Raw genomic sequence first — 18985 nt, 5'->3', positions numbered from 1 at the left:
ACAATCCCTCTGACATTTGAAGGTAAATGGTTTCTGGCAATTGAACACCTGATTAATAGATTTATTTGGGCACAAGGGAAAACTAGGAGGGCCCTTCGATTTCTAACCCTTCCTAGGGATAGAGGAGGATGGGCAGTACCGGACTTTAAGTTATATTATTGGGCATCAGCCATACAATATATGAGAGGGCTCATGGGAGGAGACAATTCAGATATCCAGGTCAAGTCAGGTTCAACTGACATTTATGCAATACTTATTGGTGAAGATGCTGGGAATTGTTTTTTGAAATATACTGATCCTGGGTACTATAAACCGAACCAAATTTAAGACACTTTCAGCAGGGTTTAAAATCTGGGCAGCGCTGAGTAAAAAACTCGGGATGGGGAGATTCAATGCCTACACTAGGATTGAGGGGAATAAATCTCTTCCTGTAGAGATATTTGCGGATGGAATTATGAGTGATTCGGGACGGCGGGGAATTCGAAAAGTTGGGGATTTTATGGGAGATCAAGGCTTCTTAGAGTTTTTGGAAATCCAAGGGAAGTATGGTATTCCTAGGAACAACTTCTTTAAGTTTTTGCAAGTTCGGAGTTTCTTGATGAATAAGAAGGGTGGGACTGCTGGGTTTAGTAAAAATAGGGTTCTGGATATGATTGAGACTGGAGCAGATTGTTCTATAAAGAAAATTTATGCTGAGTTGTCTTTATTAAAAGGTGATGATTTGGGAAAGTATGGAAGGAAATGGGGCGATAAACTCCAGGTTGATCAGGAGTGCTTCCAGGATTCTCTTGAATTAGGGTGGACTATACTCTGCTCGGCAGCCTTACAGGCCCAGCATTATAAGACGATTTATTCACTTTACTATACACCAGATAGGATCGCTAAATAGGGGGGAACGGCGGGAATTACGTGCCCCCGGTGTAATAGTAGTGAGGCTGATATTGTTCATATATTCGCGCTGTGTCCCCAGCTTAAACTCTTGATCAAGGCCATTGAATCTTTTCTAGACGTAAATTTAGGAATAAATGTTGTTCCTACACCAGTATGGATCCTCCTGGGGGTAGGAGGGGCAGAAGAGCAGTCTGGCTCACCTTTCTTTTTGTTTTTGGCTATGTCTGTCTACAGAATTTGTATTGCATCAGTATGGTTGGATAAGGTAGCTCCAACATTTCATCAATGGCTGGCCAGATTGTTGTCAGCATATAATTTGGAAAAAGGGATATATGACAGAAAGGGGAAAAAGGGTAGAGCTCTTGGCAAGCGTATATGGGAACCTGTTAGGAGATGGAAGAAGGATCCTTGAAAATAAGGAGATTGTTTTGGGAACCTAAACTCTGGGGCGGAATTAATGACTCCCTTTTCTTTTCTTTCTTTCTTGGTTTTATCAATGTTCCTCCAATGTATTGACTAATGCTGTGTGCAAATTATTTTGATGTGATGAGTATGGAAAAAATTTAAGCATCCTTAGGAAACTTAAACCATACCTTCCACATGAGGACTTCAAATCTGCGGTGCAATCGTTAGTCATCTCATGGTTGGAATATGCTAGTGCCACTCTGCGGGCTTCCTAGATACATATTACCCCCCTCAGAGCACCTCTAAATGCGGCGGCTAGGATTATCACTGGCTCCAAGAAATCCAACCACATTTCTCCTGACCTGAAATCTCTCAACTGGCTTCCGTTTGAGGCAAGGATTCAATTACAAATTGCATGTGTGACTCATAAAGCACTGTATTTCCAAACACCCCTTGTACCTGGCACATAAGCTCAAACTATCGGGAGATGCCCGGTCCTCAAGGAGCTCCAGTACCTTGCGTCTCAAGCTGGAGAAATATAAACAAAAGATGAAAACCTACAATCGTACTTTCTCAGACATTGCCCCGAGAATCTGGAACTATCTTCCTCCGGAAAGTGCACAGATTCCCTCTACGCTCACCTTCAAAAGGGAAGTGAAATCTTTACTGATGAACATCACTCTGAGCTAGAAACTCTTACCCTTTGTCATCTAACGCTGATTATGGCCTACTTTGCAATTGTATTACCCATTATCTCCCTCCTGTATGTCTTTTTTATTTTTTTACCCAATGTCATCTTTTACTTTGACTTATATCATTATATTGGTTGTTATTTCTTTATGTCATTGCCTTTTGGCCAGTAAAGCGCTCTGATACCCACTAGGGTCATGCTTGCGCTATATAAAACTTTAAAAATAAATAAATTAATATCACAACCTCAAACACACCCAACTCAATAACTTCCACAATCCGCTTCTTATCATTGAACTGCTACCACATTCTTCACAATTGAAAATATAGCATGTAGGAGAGTAGCATCTGCTTCACATGGGTACCCCCACTTTTTGCTGGTGTTTCACTGTTTTTCAACCTTAGTCTGGCTGTGGCCCTGCTAATCAGGACCACAGCCTAGCTGTTTCCTCTCTAAAATGGTTTGCATGTACATTAGGTACATATCTAATTGGATTCTGGAGTGCCTTATAAGCTCCTAGTATATGGTATACTATGTACCTAGGGCATAGGTACCTCAGAGGCCTGCCAGGGGCTGCAGCATCTATTATGCCACCCCTGGGAAGCACTCCAAAATGGTACCACAGGTCTGCTACTGCAGCCTGGGTAAGGGTGTGCTTGCACCCCTTACAGTGGTATAGGCTACCTATATCCACATATATATATACAGACACATATAAACCTATAAGCCACTCCTATGGCAGGCCTTGACAATCCTGAAGGCAGAGTGCTTGGTTTTGTGTGAGAGGGTGCCCAAGCATGAGCTGAGCCCCTCTGCAGCTTTCAGAAATACTTCCTTATGGCTGTTCTGTGATACAGCCATACCATATACTCTTAAGTGCATTATGAGCTTGCGGTAAACGCAAACTTTTGAATGGCTGCATCAAAACATGTTGTGTTTGGTGTTAAACGCTTTGGAATACTACCCCCCCCCCCTCAGTTCTGGCGGCGGGGATACCATTCCACCCTTCTAGAGGGAGAGACATGTTCGCACTGGTCAAACCCGGTAGGACTTTCCTGAACCCTGGCATCACAAAATGGATGCCTCTGCCACAGACACGGGTCTGGCCTCCTGCTGCTGACCGAAACTCCGGCAGGGGAGGCCTGGACAATAGGTTTCCTGTCGAAGGGAGGTGTAACCACCTCCCCAGACAGGCAGATGTGTATTGGGGCTGGGCGGGAGCACTCTCTGGTGCTTTGAAGTCCTGCACTGGGGGCACACTAGGTGTCCCTGTGCATAGTCCAGTTCAAACCGTTTGCAGGGGCTACCTGCCCCTTCTCTGGCGCGAAACTGGACAAAGGAAATGGGTGTAACCACCCCTCTTTCCAAGCCCACTCATAGGTGGGGCCTTAGAGTTAGTCCATCCCCTAAACTTAGTATAAGTATAGGAATCCAGTCCCTAGGACTTTAGATTACCCTGGACGAAACTCTGCATCATATATGCTGGACCTTTGACTTTCTATCACAACTAGAAGACGGAAGAAATCTCCCTTGGGGTCAAGGAGTGACTCCCCTGCTTGGCAGGCATCAAAGAAGCAACCGACCGGTCTGCATCGCTGAAGCTCCCGCCGGATGCCGAAGTCTTTGCATCACCAGAGGTGGATTTCCAGACTTCGCCTAACTTTACTACTCCTAAACTGAGAAAAATCCTAATTTTAAGACTTTCGGTATTCACAGAAGGCATTTAGGAGTCCTAAAGTTAGGACTCCTAACTTCTGTGAATACCAAAATGGTAGTAAGTTTAGGATTTTGTCTTAAGTTAGTTCTGTGAATCGGGCCCATGGTTCATTTTCTTGTAGTAGTTCTTAGAGCGCCCGGTCAATAGTTTGGCTCCTTGTGGGTGTGATTCTTTTGCCACCATGGATACGCTTCATTTCATATTGTTCTGTCTGTATTACTTGTATCTGAGGAGGAGGCCCATTACCCACTTGTTTAGGGGCTAGGATATCAAGCTGGCTAGGTCAACTTTGTTATTTCTACAGATGCTGCCCTCAACTAACATATGCTCTTCAGTTGTTTTATTTTTTTTACAGGGGAGCTGTACGATTACGATTGTCTTGAGGTTGGTAATATATTTCATTTTATCATGGGGCAGGTTATCAAGCTCATTTCCACTGAAACATCAATTAGGATGTGGTTTTATTTCAAGTTTGGCTATGTGTTTTTAATGTTTTATTTAATTTGTTTATCAGTTTCTTTGTGATTTATTGCTAAACCGAAATAAAGGATGACGATGACACAAGTGGGTCGCAAAAGATTCATAAAATAACTTTTGCGACTTTTCTAAAACAATAAAAAGGAAGGGGAGTAAAAAAGCCCCCTCACATGCGATTCAGAAACGGGTGCATCAATGCTTTGTGACGGCAATTACAATCACAAACCACTGATCAGTGGCTGGTCCAGAGCTGTGGTTGTAACTAATTTGTAAAAGTAAAAGAAAAAGTATTTCTCAGTAGAAGAATGACGCGGCATTTTCTGAATCTACACGCGGAGCGCTGTCCCGCTTTTCCATTCTTCTACTGAGAAATACTCTCAGTGCATTGTCACTGTTAGTCCACAAAGGGATTCTACAACGCTACGGCTGTGGCGTATAATAAATTGAGCCCCTCTGGCCCACCTACACACCCCATTGGATTGACAGCCTTTCCTCACATTGAGTACCCGGACGGGTCTTCATGTGAGTAAAGCTTTTTCCTTATTTCTTAGCATGTGGCACATCATTTCACAAGGCTGCGCAACCATATATTCAGACGTCCCTTCATCAATAGTCCTGAAGAGAGCCCACATTGTTTTGAGGGTCGAAACGTCGTCGACATACAGAAGAAGCGAACCATTTCCCCAGCACATATCACTGCATTTAGCTGCTGTTCACATGGAATTATTATGATAATGGTCGACTTGTACAAACTGTGGAAGCCTTGTATCTAATATTCACATTGTCACTTAGGTTTAGGTTCCCTTTGTCACTCGGGACGCTATGCACAAATGTTGTTTTGATGTATAATGTTTACTCCTAACTTTATTGTTTAAAAAATCCATAAAATATACTACTCTGTAATTGGTGAGTTAGTGGTTCCTTCGCGCTCTGCCATTATCTAACCCTCTATATCGCGATTGTGCTTATGTATCATAACCTCATAGTATATTATTCCAAAGGAACCATTGTTTTTCCTATATAACTATTACCCTGGTTCCTTAGTGAGTAGAGTTCCCCTGTTTTTCCTTGAACCTCTTTCCAACCAGGCTCAGCAGGTTGCCTGCCACTGGGTAAAATGTTTTCCCCAACCACCTCTTCTTTCAATGGGCGCCTGTGTTCTCGTTTGGAACACAGGCTCCCATTGAAGTCAATGCCAGTCCGACTGAACGATGTTGGGAAGCATAGTAATCAGTCGGTCGGACTCGCACAACCCGATTCGGTCGAAAACAATTCCGAAACCGATTAGATCGGAAAAGTTTCTGAACGACATCGCAATCGGCGCCTTAATCTGTGTGTAATTCACGAGAAGGAATAGTGCCACGGGTCTTCAATGTATTTAGAGGAATAATACAACCAAATGTGCGAATACTAAAGAATGTTTTGTGTAGTATTAATGTATCAGGAATGAACCAGGTTATCTATTAAAACTTAAAATAATGTCATTTTATGGATTTTTAAGTTTGAAAATGTATTCATTATTATTTTTTATACATGCTTGGGGAAGGATCTGGCCAAACCACTCCTTACCTGACCACAGGTATGGGGAGCGATCCCCCTCTCACTTATGGACATTGGATACAGTGCTCTCCTTTGAACATTAAAATGCAGTCAACATGAGAAATATTAATTCTGATGGGTAATTCTAGCCACAGATCCTCACCTTTAGAATATTCCCCAGGCACCATGCTGGATCCAGAGAGTTCTCAAAGCAGTGCTACTAGGTGCACTGTGCGACTCCACGTTGACTTTGTAGAACCCCAAAAGTGTTCGATCAGAGTCGCATAAATGCCTCACACCTGCATGCCGGTCAGTTCCTTTCTTACCACACCTTCAAATGCGTATCCAGAACACTGCTCTGTTTTGTTTTTTTTAAATAATTTTGAAATGTAAATCCAGTGTGCAAGGGCATGATGACCCCAATTAAAAGTACAGGGTACAAACCATGCCATGACAGCCGAAAACAGATGTTGGTAGTGAACCCACACAGGACTTCCTTTGGTATTTGGGCTCAGGGAAAATCGTTAAGTCGAGTGTGCCCTCAGGGACCTGAAGATGATCCTGGACAAACAGAAACCAGACTTGGACCGCACACAAGTCCTGTTCCCACTCCAAATTGAGGGCGCGGCCCAGCTCCAACCCCATCCCACCACTCTCTGTCTAAAGAGAAGTTCTGAAGGTTTCAAGGTGCCACTCGATCTCGCTCCCTATTCCGGAATGAATAGTCAATTCTGCAATTGATCGCGATGCGTCCTAAATTCTTGGGCCTTCAGCAACACCACAGAAGCTCAAAGCCATTGGGACCTCAGGATCCACAGGGGCCTCCAGCCAGGTTACTGCCATGAATCCACCCTCAAAGCTTTCTGAGCCCATAGAAGCAATATCACGTTCCACACCAATTCCGATGCCAGGTTCCAGTTCGGCTCCAAGAACTGAGCTGATCCCTCTTTCATCAATGCCGGTCCCGATCCCAACATCACTGAGGCTGGAGTAAGATCAAGTGCAAATCCAAAGACCTCGAGCCAAATCCATCTCAATCTCAGCCGAGGTCGGACTCTGACTCCACCCCAGGGCACCAGTTTCATATCTAGGCAGATTCAGACATTATACCTCCATTACCTCAGACCCGTCCTCAGAGTATCCATCATTTTTTTTCCTTTTAATTCCGACTAGAGCTTACCACCACCCAGAAAACACAATGGCAATGATGAGGAACGATTTACAACCACATTATGGCCATCCGCGGTCCGTGCAGGTAACAGAGGAGGGGCCGGGTAAGGGGGGATTTCGACATATGATGTCAAGGCGAAATTTAAATAATGAATTTTCCCTCTGCATCGTCCCTTGAAATCCCCCTTACCCGGCCCCACCGCCCCACCACTGTTACCTGCACGGACCGCAGCTGATTATGGCCAGGACAGTTTATGGACAGGTTTACTGGAGGATAGAGGGCTTAATACTTCCTCTGGTAAAGAGTTATTTTTACCCTTCGAGCTGCCAACAACAGTGAGTGGTTGCTTTGGTGTAGTAATTTGACTTGAGCAGTTAAGACAAACATCCTTACAGACGTTCTGGAGCCTCTGAGCCCTTACGTCCATTCAGAAAAGCCCTGTCTGTTTATCTGATGAGCACTAGGTCTAAGCCTTGCTTACTGGTGAAAACGCAGGGGGCCAGACGCCACAGACTGGTACCCGATGACCCTGATTTTCTTATGCAGCATCCCTGGGAACATCAGTCTTCCCAGTCCCTTCTCTGCGACTTCAGCGTACAAACCACTTTAGTATGCCCTTAGCAGCACACAACCGCCATGTGGGAGGCAGGATCCAATATTCATGGTGGCAATCCATCAAATCGAACACAAAAATGTTGCTGGGAAGAATCCTCAGAGTAAGTCTAACCACTGGCAATCGCTCGCGTTAGCATTCCAACCCACTGTTCTTTTGCCCACATGTGATAAGGCCTGAATATTTAACAATGGCTGAGATGAATTGAAGCATTCCATCCATCACTTTTTTGTATACTTCAATGCATGAAATTCAACACATGGGTCCTCTATAGAGTTCAGCAGGGCTATGCCCTTCGATTCTTTTCAGACCCACTGCAGCTTTGTCCCACATCAAAGCGACTGTCGAAGTCCCCGTCCATCTCAAGAGGAGGGAGCTCTACGTTCCAAAGGTGTTGTTAAGATGGTTCCAGACTCAGAAATAGTAATGGCTTGTTACTCCAGCTATTTCCTCACACTGAAGAGGGATTGAGGCCTTCTCTGTATGTTATATCTTCACCACCTGAATGCCTTTCTGCAGAATTGCAAAATCAAGATGCTCACACGGGTCCAGATTACGTCTGCCCTGGACTCAGGCGACTGGATGGTAGCCTTGAAACTGCGGAACACATACTTTCATGAGGCTGTCTTCTAGTTGCAGACGTTACCTGTAGTTCAAGGTTGGCCAATAGCATTTTCAGTTTGCCATACTCCCCTTCAGCCTTGCTAGCGCCCCTTTAATATTCCCGAACGTGATGGTGGTGATCATTGCCTATCTTCGGAGGTTGGGGATACCAGTTTTCTCCCACCTTGACAATTTGGTGTTAAAGACGGGCTTGCTATAGTCAGCCCTAAAACACCTCCAGATGACAGCACACCTCCTGACATTGTTGGGGTTCTCGATCAATGAGCCAAAGTTACACTAGACTATTTTGCAGAGACTTCATTTCAAAGGAGCTGTCTTGGACACAGTGTAATTCAAGGTCTTTACTTTGTCGTGAAGAGTCCCAACCATTTAGGTTATGATCTTGGTGTTTCAGCTTTGGTCCTGGATCATGGAGAATGCAGCTCTGATGCTTCTTGGCTCGTTCACCCCCTTTTGTACCGCTTTGTTCGCCATAAGTTGGCAGGGTATGCTCAAACATGAGTCCCTTGCTCACTTTGCCACTGGATTCAAGCAAGCCTGGCTGAAGACAGCTGAAATGCCAGAAACCGGTCCTAGGAAGCTTGTTTCCAGCCCAGGGAAGGCATGGCTTGGCAGTTCAGGCTGGACTGTTCCCATGAGGCACAGGGTCAGACTGATTTGCATATGGCCATGTCTGAACTGGGGTGGCAGAGTGGGCTAAAGAACGGTGATGGATCAAACCTAGATCTGTTGACTGGGTGTGAGTGTTTGATTGGTTCTGATGCTCTGTCCATCACCACCCCCTTTTGTACCGCTTTGTTCGCCATAAGTTGGCAGGGTATGCTCAGACATGAGTCCCTTGCTCACTTTGCCACTGGATTCAAGCAAGCCTGGCTGAAGACAGCTGAAATGCAAGAAACCGGTCCTAGGAAGCTTGTTTCCAGCCCGGGGAGGCATGGCTTGGCAGTTCGGGCTGGACTGTTCCCATGAGGCACAGGGTCAGACTGATTTGCATATGGCCATGTCTGAACTTGGGTGGCAGAGTGGGCTAAAGAACGGTGATGGATCAAACCCAGATCTGTTGACTGGGTTTGAGTGTTTGATTGGTTCTGATGCTCTGTCCATCACCACCCCCTCTTGTACCGCTTTGTTCGCTATAAGTTTGCAGGGTATGCTCAGACATGAGTCCCTTGCTCACTTTGCCACTGGATTCAAGCAAGCCTGGCTGAAGACAGCTGAAATGCCAGAAACCAGTCCTAGGAAGCTTGTTTCCAGCCCAGGGAAGGCATGGCTTGGCAGTTCGGGCTGGACTGTTCCCATGAGGCACAGGGTCAGACTGATTTGCATACAGCCATGTCTGAACTGGGGTGGCAGAGTGGGCTAAAGAACGGTGATGGATCAAACCCAGATCTGTTGACTGGGTGTGAGTGTTTGATTGGTTCTGGTGCTCTGTCCATCACCACCCCCTTTTGTACCGCTTTGTTCGCCATAAGTTGGCAGGGTATGCTCAGACGTGAGACCCTTGCTCACTTTGCCACTGGATTCAAGCAAGCCTGGCTGAAGACGGCTGAAATGCCAGAAACCGGTCCTAGGAAGCTTGTTTCCGTTCCAGGGAAGGCATGGCTTGGCAGTTCGGGCTGGACTGTTCCCATGAGGCACAGGGTCAGACTGATTTGCATATGGCCATGTCTGAACTGGGGTGGCAGAGTGGGCTAAAGAACTGTGATGAATGAAACCCAGATCTGTTGACTGGGTGTGAGTGTTTGATTGGTTCTGATGCTCTGTCCATCACCACCCCCTTTTGTACCGCTTCGTTCACCTCATGCATCATGTTGGTGCACTTCGACAGGTGGCATATGCAGGCTCTGCAGTGGGATTTGAAGTCTGTGGGCCCAGCGCCAAGGAAACCTGTTGGATGTCATCCAGGTTTCAGATAAGACTGCTGATGATCTGCAGTAGTGGCTGCTCAAAGACTACTAGACCCAGACCGCTCTCCCTTCCACACCCAGAGCTGACAATGGTGACAGATGTATCACTGCAGGGATGCCATCTGGGAGAGGTGGGGATCAGAGGAGTCTAGTTTTTGGCGGAAACCCGGTTCCATATTAATCTATTTGAGTTGCAGGCCATTTGTCTGTCATTTAAGGCCTTCCTACTGCCCATCGAGGGAATATGAGTACAGGACGACACCATAGCCATATGGGCAGAGTGGGGTCCTGTGTCCTGTGCCAGGAGGCTTTGCACCTTTGAAGATTGTTAGAATGCGAGTGCATCTCCCGGATTGTGAACCACAAGGCGGGATCCTTGAACACCAGGGCAGACAAGCTCAGTCGGCAGTACCTGGCAGATCATGAACGGCAGCCGCACTCCCAGGTGGCGCATGAAGGCATCTGAAAATTGGGAGAACCATGTCTAGATCTCTTCGGCACCATTGAGAACCAACAATGCCCACAAATGTGCATGTTGGAGCTCCTGTGAAGGCTCTCCTTCAGAGATGCATTTCAGATGGAGGGGAAAACGGGACTCCTGAATGCCTTCCCGTCTCTACCTCTCCTACTCCAGTCCCAAGTTGTCCTAGTGGCTCTGGACTGAGCAAGAAAAGTGTGCCATCCGGATCTCCTGAGCATTTGCCTCTGCCCTCCAATCATGCTACCATTTAGGGAGGATCCAGCAGGGCAGGTTCTACACCCAAACCAGCGCAATCTACACCTCCTTGCATAGAGATTGAGCAGTGGCAGCTAACAGTGTTTGATTTGCCAGACAAAGTTGTGGATGTCATCCTGGCTGCTAGGTGCCCTATAACATCTATTTATGCCAGCTACAGTAACAAATTTGTATTCAGGAATTGTGGCTGCAGGACACACCTGTTGAAGCCAAGCTGTCAAGATATTTTTTTCCGCAAACCCTTGCAGTGGGTACTATTAAAGGTTCATCATCAGCCCCTTTGGCTTTTCTGCATTTACCGGTTTAATCATCATTGTTCAAATCACCTATTGTGAAGCATTTTAAAAAACGTTTGCCACACATCTTTCCTCTCAAACCATTTGTTTTTTCAAAGTGGGACCTTAATTTGGTCCTGGCATTTCTCATGTGTACTCCCTTTGATCCAATGCACAGCTGCTCAATGTAGCTTCTGACCCTGAAGACCGTCTTCCGTGTAGCGATCATTTCAGCTCACTGAGTGAATGAGTCCCAGGCTCACTGAGCAACCGCCTTACACCACGTTTTTCCCCAGTCATACTGATCTTAATGGAAAAACTTGTGCTGAGCTCACTCCACAGAATAGCCACCTGCTTTTGGTATCTATTCTAAAGGTCAGGAATCTGCGGTTAGAAGTATCCATCAGAAGAAGAAGTTGCTTATTTTTGGGAACGCTCTTTGTGATAGATACCGTAACCACAGATTCCTTACTGCCGCACCTCCTCCCTGATATGTGGATTGGACTTTTTTTTACCATCTAAAAAGGTCCCTAAATTAGAAATCTGCATATTGGTACCTCCAATTTTATTGTCCTCCACGTACAAGAGTGAGGAAAGTTTCAAGCAAGGAACTGACGTCAGCATGCAGGAGGGTACTTACATGTGGATCCGTGTAGGAAAGTGCCCTTTCTTTTTGCATGGTTACCCACCTTATTTTTTTGCCTGATGCTCCTTGAATAAGTGTGCCCTGGGCTCCTGCTAAACAGGTACCAAGGGCATTTGTTCTTTCCCTAAAACTGTTCCTTTGTTACCCCAAACTGGCACCTCTCTGACCACATGTAAGTCAGGTACCATAGGTAGCAATGCCACTGTAACCAGGGAAGGCCTCGAAGGGCTGCAGCAAATGCTGTGCCACCCTTAGATGTACTGTACCTTAAAACACACTAACACTGCCATTGCAGGCTGCGGGTTTTGGTGCAGAGAAAATTGAAGAGTCGACATGGCACGCATATCTTGGTGCCTTGCCTGCAACCCATTGGCTATGGCATAGTTAAGACACCACTCTAGCTGGGTGCACCATACCACTGGTGCATGATCACTGTATCTCTACAGTGTCTAAGTCCCTTCTTAGACATTGTCAACGCAATAAAGCCATAAAGAGTATATGGTCTGGGAGTTTGTCATTCAAAACTTCACAGCACCATAATGGCTTTACTGAACTCTGGGACGTTTGGTAGCAAAACCCACACTGAATGCTATATGTACTCAGAGGGCATCTTAGATTGGCCCCCGAAAAACAACCTAACTCTAGTGTCCAGGCTGAGTGCCACCCCCAGAGATGTTTCTGGACCCCTGGGTCGAGAGCCTCCCGCTCTCGGGTCCAGAACAAAGCACATCCTGGGCAGAGGTGCCAAGCCTCCTCCCCCAGTATGGGCAGGGTCCACGAACGGAAAGCGTCAAAGGCTTGCTGCCTTTGTGAGCTGACCCAGCCATTTGCTGCTTCCAGCACAAGGCCCCCACCAGTTTTAATGCCCAGCTTTGGGAGGGAAAATCGGCAGGAAAACCAAGATAGGAGGAGAGGTGTGCCAACTCCACCCCTCTGGTAAAGGAGGCTAGGCGAAGCACAACTCTCAGTCCCTATCATCTTGAAGATGGGGGACCCAGCTAACCAGAGAGAGGCTTATGCCCCTCTCCCACTGGAGGGTGGCATAATAGGGGGTGTACCCAACCCAAGGAAGGGACCTACTGGTCCTGAACCGTACCTACATAAAACACCCCTAAATTTAGTATTTAGGGGCAACCCCAAACCTTGCCTCCTCAGACAAGAAGAAGAAGAAGAAGGACCAAAGAGCCATGCTGCAGGAAAAAGATGAGGATACCAACAACATTGGCCCCAGCCCTACCGGCTTGTCCAGACCTTGGCCTGCTCCAGTGGAATACCAGCGTGCTCTGCAGCCAGCAGCCCCCCAGAATCCTGAGAACCTCTCCTGCCTTTCCTACAAACACTTTCTCCTGTGAGCACCGGACTTGCTCAAAAATCAGACTCTGGCTCCGGCCAAATCCGTGAGTTTGCACCACTGTGCACTGGCGCCCATGGCCCGATTTCAGTGGCCCAAAACCACGAGGAGTTCCCCACAGTGAATCTGACCTGGGATATGGTGACCCCAGCCCTACCTCAAGTCTCCCGACGCTGCTTGTAGCCTCTACATGGAGGGTCCCCCGACCGCAACCTGAGCTGGTAAGGAAACCCTACACCTAAAGAAACCTCTGTGCCCAACACCCCTTTGCCTTAGGAAGCCCAACCAACAGTGTCCAGGCATCCCTCTGCATCCTAATGTACGTGGCGACACTCCAGGAAGAGTCTCCGTGCCCGAGAGTGCAGCCTTTGTTCCAACCGGAGATCTCCCATTGGAAACAACAGGGCACCCAATGCCAAACCAGCACCCTGCACCCGACCGCCTGAGTGCTGCTGTGGGTGCACATTGTGTGCTAACTTGGATACCTCTTTGCCCTGAGCTTAACCCTAGGAGCTTTGCTCCCTCAACCCTGTGGCTTGCCTGAGAGCAGCCACCAACCGACGACCCCCTAGCCCCAAAGGCTAACATTGGGCTTCAGCACTTTGCACCCGCCATCCGAGTTCAGCTGAGGGTGCTCTTGGAATGCATCATTGACCCTGGGGGAACCCTTGTTCTAATGCAAGAAACTCAATCCTACGACAGATTACTTACCTGCAAACCGATAACCACATTTGCCGCCATAGGATTGCATTGACTGTTTTCCTTTGAAAAAGTCGTGTTGAGTTGTGCTTGTATAGAAACCTAAGTAGCTGTGTTTTAACATAAAAGTGTTCTACTTACCTTTGCCTAGGATATGTCACAGTGTGATATCTAGGCATATCACAATGAGTATAAAAAGTAATCGAAACAGTAATCACAAAGTAATCCAAATTAATCCAAAAGTATTTACAACAGTTTAACATTGTACCAACCTGTATCAAAGCCAAATTCATTCAGCGTGCATATCCTTATCAGCCTGTCTGTAAAAGCTGAACTTTTGCCTACCTGTACCAAGTCCTGCTTGGTTCTAAAAATAAAATACAACAAAAGAAGTAACTTTATGCCAATAATTGGTCCGAGTTCAGTCTTTGAGTGTGTGATATCATTTCTTGCCTGAGTGTGTACAATAAATGCTTAACACTACCCTCTGATAAAGCCTTACTGCTCGCACACACTACCACAAATAGGGAGTAAGGTATTATCTATGCTTACTTCGGTAAACCTTTGGGGATCCGCTCGACTCTGTGCACTATACCTTACTTTGGTTTAGTGTATACAGAGCCAGTTTCCTACACTCTGCTCTAGCTCTACCAGGGCGGAGCAAAGTCAACGCGGAGCGACACAGTGCCACCTAGCGGCACATGGGAGCACTGCTATGAAGCTTTCCGGATTCAGACTGGGGAGTATTCTAAAGGTGAGGAACTGGTGGTTAAATAGAGTGTCCACCAGAAGGAACTCTTGTTGCTTAGAAAGGCAGACCCAATCCCACAATGGATCCACCATGTCAAATATGCAAGGGCTTTGAATCTGCCTCGGCAGCCTTGCTGCTGCGTACTGCATATTGTGGCACAATGAAAACATTTTAGAAGCTACCTCTAAAGGTGCAAGAATCAAACAGAAAGAGTCCGATTGAACCTACAGAATCCCAAGGGCAGTATCTAAACCTTTAGACTGCTTTACTAGTGGACAGTGGTGCAGAGAGTTACAATGTGTGTGTGTACAAAACCTATGTGGGAAACAATTTGAAATACCTGTGGAATCTGGTACCCTTTACACACCAACAGAAAATTTGGACTGGGAGATGCTTAACTGCGTGACTTCAGGCCAGTAGAAGCCAAACTAGATTTAACTCACACAAAGGACTAGACCCATCCAGTACAGGGCTACGAACTTTGGAAAGCCCATACCTAAAGAACCAATCTATCCCCACAGCTTTCTGAGAGACATTGATTACACTTTATCCTCTTGACCAGTTGCTATCAACATGAATCTACATGAACAGTTTACAGGCAAAGACTTTGCAGGCATGGTGCAGTTGCCTCGAAAGTGCTAGACAGCTTTTTGTGTGTGTGTTTACACACACTAAATTAAAATAAATGCAATGAAAGAATTGACATTTTAATGTTGCTTTTGATACAGATTTAATAAGGACACTGATTTAAACCGGCAGATGTTTAGCTTCATATTATAGTCGCCATCAAGGACATAATCATTTGGTAGTTGATACGTGTGCCCTGTGTTTCCTAATCCTAAGGGTTGTTCTGAGAACATTCTTGCCAATATCCCTATCGAAGTGTTTGTAACTTTTGGTATTATAGGTCTATTTGAACATATTAAATAATCCCTAGACAGAACTAAGCACTTTTTATGCAAGGATATCCAGTATAGATTCTTACCCGGAGAAGTGGAAAAGACATGCTCCACACTTGGTGCACTGCTTCCGGCATTTTCACAGATGGCCAACACGCGGAATCTGTACAAAGAGTCAAGCTTGAGTCTCTCAATAGTGTAGGACTCTGTCTTCTTTCCAGTTGTTTCTTCTAGCCAGACGTTGTTGTCCTTAGGCTCTTCCAAGTATTCAACCTTGTAGTGATTTATCCTCGTCCCAACACCAAATGTGTCAGGCTCCTGCCAGGTGAGGATGATGGAATTCGGGGTTTCATTCAGGCCGGTCAAGTTCCATGGCGGACTACAAGGGAGTGTCTGTACCATGTCTGTGGCATCACTTGGTAATGTGACCCACCGAGCCGTTACTACTGATTGTCTAAACTGGTACAAAGTGTTGGGCTGAAGGCCTGTCACAGTGAACCCCTTACTGGTGTCTTTTCCTTCCATGATATTCCAGCTCTGTTCACTCATTAGTCTGTACTCCACACAATAGCTCAGAATAGGATCACGGCCATCGGGGCTTGGAGTACATGTGATCCACACACTGTCATGAGATATTCTATCAATTGTAGGGGCCTCTAGTCGTGGAGGGTGAAAAGCAGAGTTTATCAGAACACCATGGTCATACAGGTAAATTGAAGTCCCAGGATTATGAGGATCTGAAACAGAGGATACGATAAAACGTATCTTCTTATTCAAGATATTAACACGTGCAAAATCAATAAATTCTTTGACATTTGTCCTTGTTTCTTGATTGATGATGTCATTATTAAACCACCTCCTAGACCTTGTGTTCTCTAGCTCAGGAGTAGGGGTGGTTGGTTGAGGACTTTTATTAATAAATTGTACAAGAAGCCAGTGTTTAAGGTCTGATAAATGCAGGTCCTCTTCTTGTAATGAGGTGAATGTTAATGAGACTACTAACTCAACGTTCGGATCTTGTAATACTTGGTTTCGTTCCCACTGAGAAAATAGAACTTTAACTTCCTTCAATTCCTTCAGCACATTAAGATACGAGCTGACAAAAGTGATCTCTTCCTGTTTTGATTCAATAAATGTATTGAGTTGTTGGCTACTGAATGGGGATTGTTCTTTGGCAGTTAAAATGTTCCACAATGCACTCTCATCTTCTCTGCCTCCATGGACAGCCGGAAGGACTCTAGCAAGTTCTTTCTGGAAGGTGAGTCTGAACCGCTTGCAGAGAGTTCTGAATTGCTGGATTTTGTTATTGATATGAGGGAGGTCTATAACAGCTGGATGGGTCACCAAGTCATTACACTGAATGTCAATATCACTTAGCTCTTCAATGATAACCTGGACATCTTCTAACAGAACCGGACTAATACTGCGCACCAGCCGAGAGGCTCGGGAGTCCAGGTTAATCAGTGGATACAACCAGATCTTTACAGGAACTGCATTCTCGCCGTTTTTACCAAGAAGGGAAGGCAGCATATTATAGATAGTAATAGCCTCTTCAAAAGTAGTAATGGTGTTTTGATAAGAAAAGTCTCCACAGAATGTGCATTTGATCTTCTGAGATTTCACCTTGTCACTTTCATTAAAGTTACCTTTTCCTGTCTCTTTAATGGGAAACATGTGTAGATTCTTTATGGTTTCCATTAAATCCACATGTATATCTCGCATGCTCTCAGATGAGGATACCTCATGGCCAAACACAAAGAATGCATTTGCCCCGTACAGTACACCAGTCACCACATGAGTTCCCATATCCTGTTCAAATATCCCTGGATATGTGATATTGTGAGGTCCTACATGCGTCATGGTCAGTTGTTCGAACTTTGTTGTTGTAGAATACTGTAGTGTAACACGGGCCTGGTGCTTGGTGGTTTTTGTCTCCTTCAAATATTTTGCTGCTCCATCCACGTCAACCAAACCTCCCAGAAAACTTGCCTTTAAGGAGGAGGAGACACCTATGGCAGAAGCTTTGTCTTCAATATTATCAGAGGCTATGATTTTGAATTCTGATTTAAGCTGCTGTGTGACCCGCACATCTTTACCTATGGACTCCATGTCCCAGAGACTAACACCTGAAACACACAAAAATATATGGTCACTAAAAGATCGGCATTCCACTGCATGAAATTACAGTTCCCACTCCAACTCTAATTCCAACTATTATAATATAAAGCTTCTCAAACAAAATTACAAGGAGTAGTCATGGGACAACTTCTTGCTTGACACTTTATTATTCGTTTACAATTTACATGGTTCTTAAATGGCACAATCGACAACAGGTGACTGGATCTCAGAGCTTTTGACAATGCATCAATAAAAAAACATAACAAGCAATGTGGTCTCCTCCAGCACAATTTATCAACTGAAGGGTATTTGTAAAGAGCCAGGACCAAAGTAGTCTAGACGAAGGTCTGCCCTTAAATGCAAGCAGAATCTTTGAGTCTGTGTAATTGTAGGAAAGTGGAGTGTTATGTGGTGTGGGGGTTAGTCCCCACCATGTAATATTACCACAGTACTCTACAGATGGTTATTGGATTCACACTAATAAATCCCTAGCTCAGTCCAGCAATGGGGCAAAAAGCATTCAGGCTCTCCTAGAGGAACATATGTTAAGCATTTCAGCACGGGCGATAAGTAATTGACACGACTCGAGAGAAGTCTGACACCACTTTATAAAAATAAAGTGTATTTGTATCTTGATTTAAACACTAAAAGGAACAGAACAGAACTGCATGCATACAACCAGAGTTACAGATTTTAGCACTAATAGAAAATCAATGCAAAATAATACAGCAAAAATGTAACATTGCAGTGAATGGGAAAAACCACTAGTGACAATCGGTCACTTGCAGGTCGAGTTATATTGCACCCTTGCCGGGTAAAGGTGATGCGGGTCCAAGGACCAAGCTATGACAGTGCAAGTTCAATTTTACCAGGCTCATGGAGCCCGGATGTAGAGATGCCCTGGGTCTCCCTGGTGCTGAAATGGAGCGGCGGGGGAGCTGGTTTTAATGCTGGAAACAGATGCAAAAACACAACAGGGCCGCTGCTGATGTCGGATGAACATCATATGAAGTTTCCTCTAGGTGCAGTGTCAAATGCAGGGGTCAGTTGCCGGACTGGCAAACAACAAGCCTTGGCAGGGGTGAGTGAAGCAGAAAGTAACTTCGATGTCCGGTGGTCCCGGGAAACGCAGTAGCTGCATGTACCTTTGTGGAAGGCAGTACTACAGCTCCCACAAAGTACTAGATCATCTGGATTAGGCCGATCCCTTGGAGGGCCCGATCGACAGTGATTCTTCGGATCTGGAGCACTGTTTTACCTTCAGTTTGGAGAGAACTGATGCCACTAGTCCAGGGGAGCCTGGTGGTGCTTCAGGCTCTCACAGCTGTCTCTCTGGCTGGGGGAATTGAGAGTTTTCCCAGGATAAATCTCGATCCAGCAGTTTCAAGAATGTTGCCTCAGGGATAGAGTATACCTCTTTTGGATTGGGCAAAGTCTTGTCGTCATAGATGCGGGTCTCCTATTTGTACGATGCA

At 45.6% G+C, this 18985-nt stretch overlaps 1 protein-coding gene across 3 annotated transcripts in view; it reads right to left on the bottom strand.

Annotated features, from left to right (window-relative positions):
* LOC146813611 (verrucotoxin subunit beta-like) overlaps positions 1-18985 on the bottom strand; it is a 162291-nt gene that overhangs the window by 69563 nt on the left and 73743 nt on the right. For all 3 annotated transcript variants that reach the window (XM_085610092.1, XM_085610093.1, XM_085610094.1), the window contains exon 3: positions 15479-17518. In XM_085610092.1, the coding sequence (XP_085466218.1) occupies positions 15479-17518 (2040 nt within the window). The remainder of the gene's footprint in view (positions 1-15478; positions 17519-18985) is intronic.

Source organism: Triturus cristatus, chromosome 6 (assembly GCF_964204655.1).
Source record: "Triturus cristatus chromosome 6, aTriCri1.1, whole genome shotgun sequence".
In the NCBI taxonomy this organism is placed as follows: Eukaryota; Metazoa; Chordata; class Amphibia; order Caudata; family Salamandridae; genus Triturus; species Triturus cristatus.
Note: the sequence above shows the minus strand (reverse complement) of the source record. Positions and strands in the feature narration are given on the sequence as shown.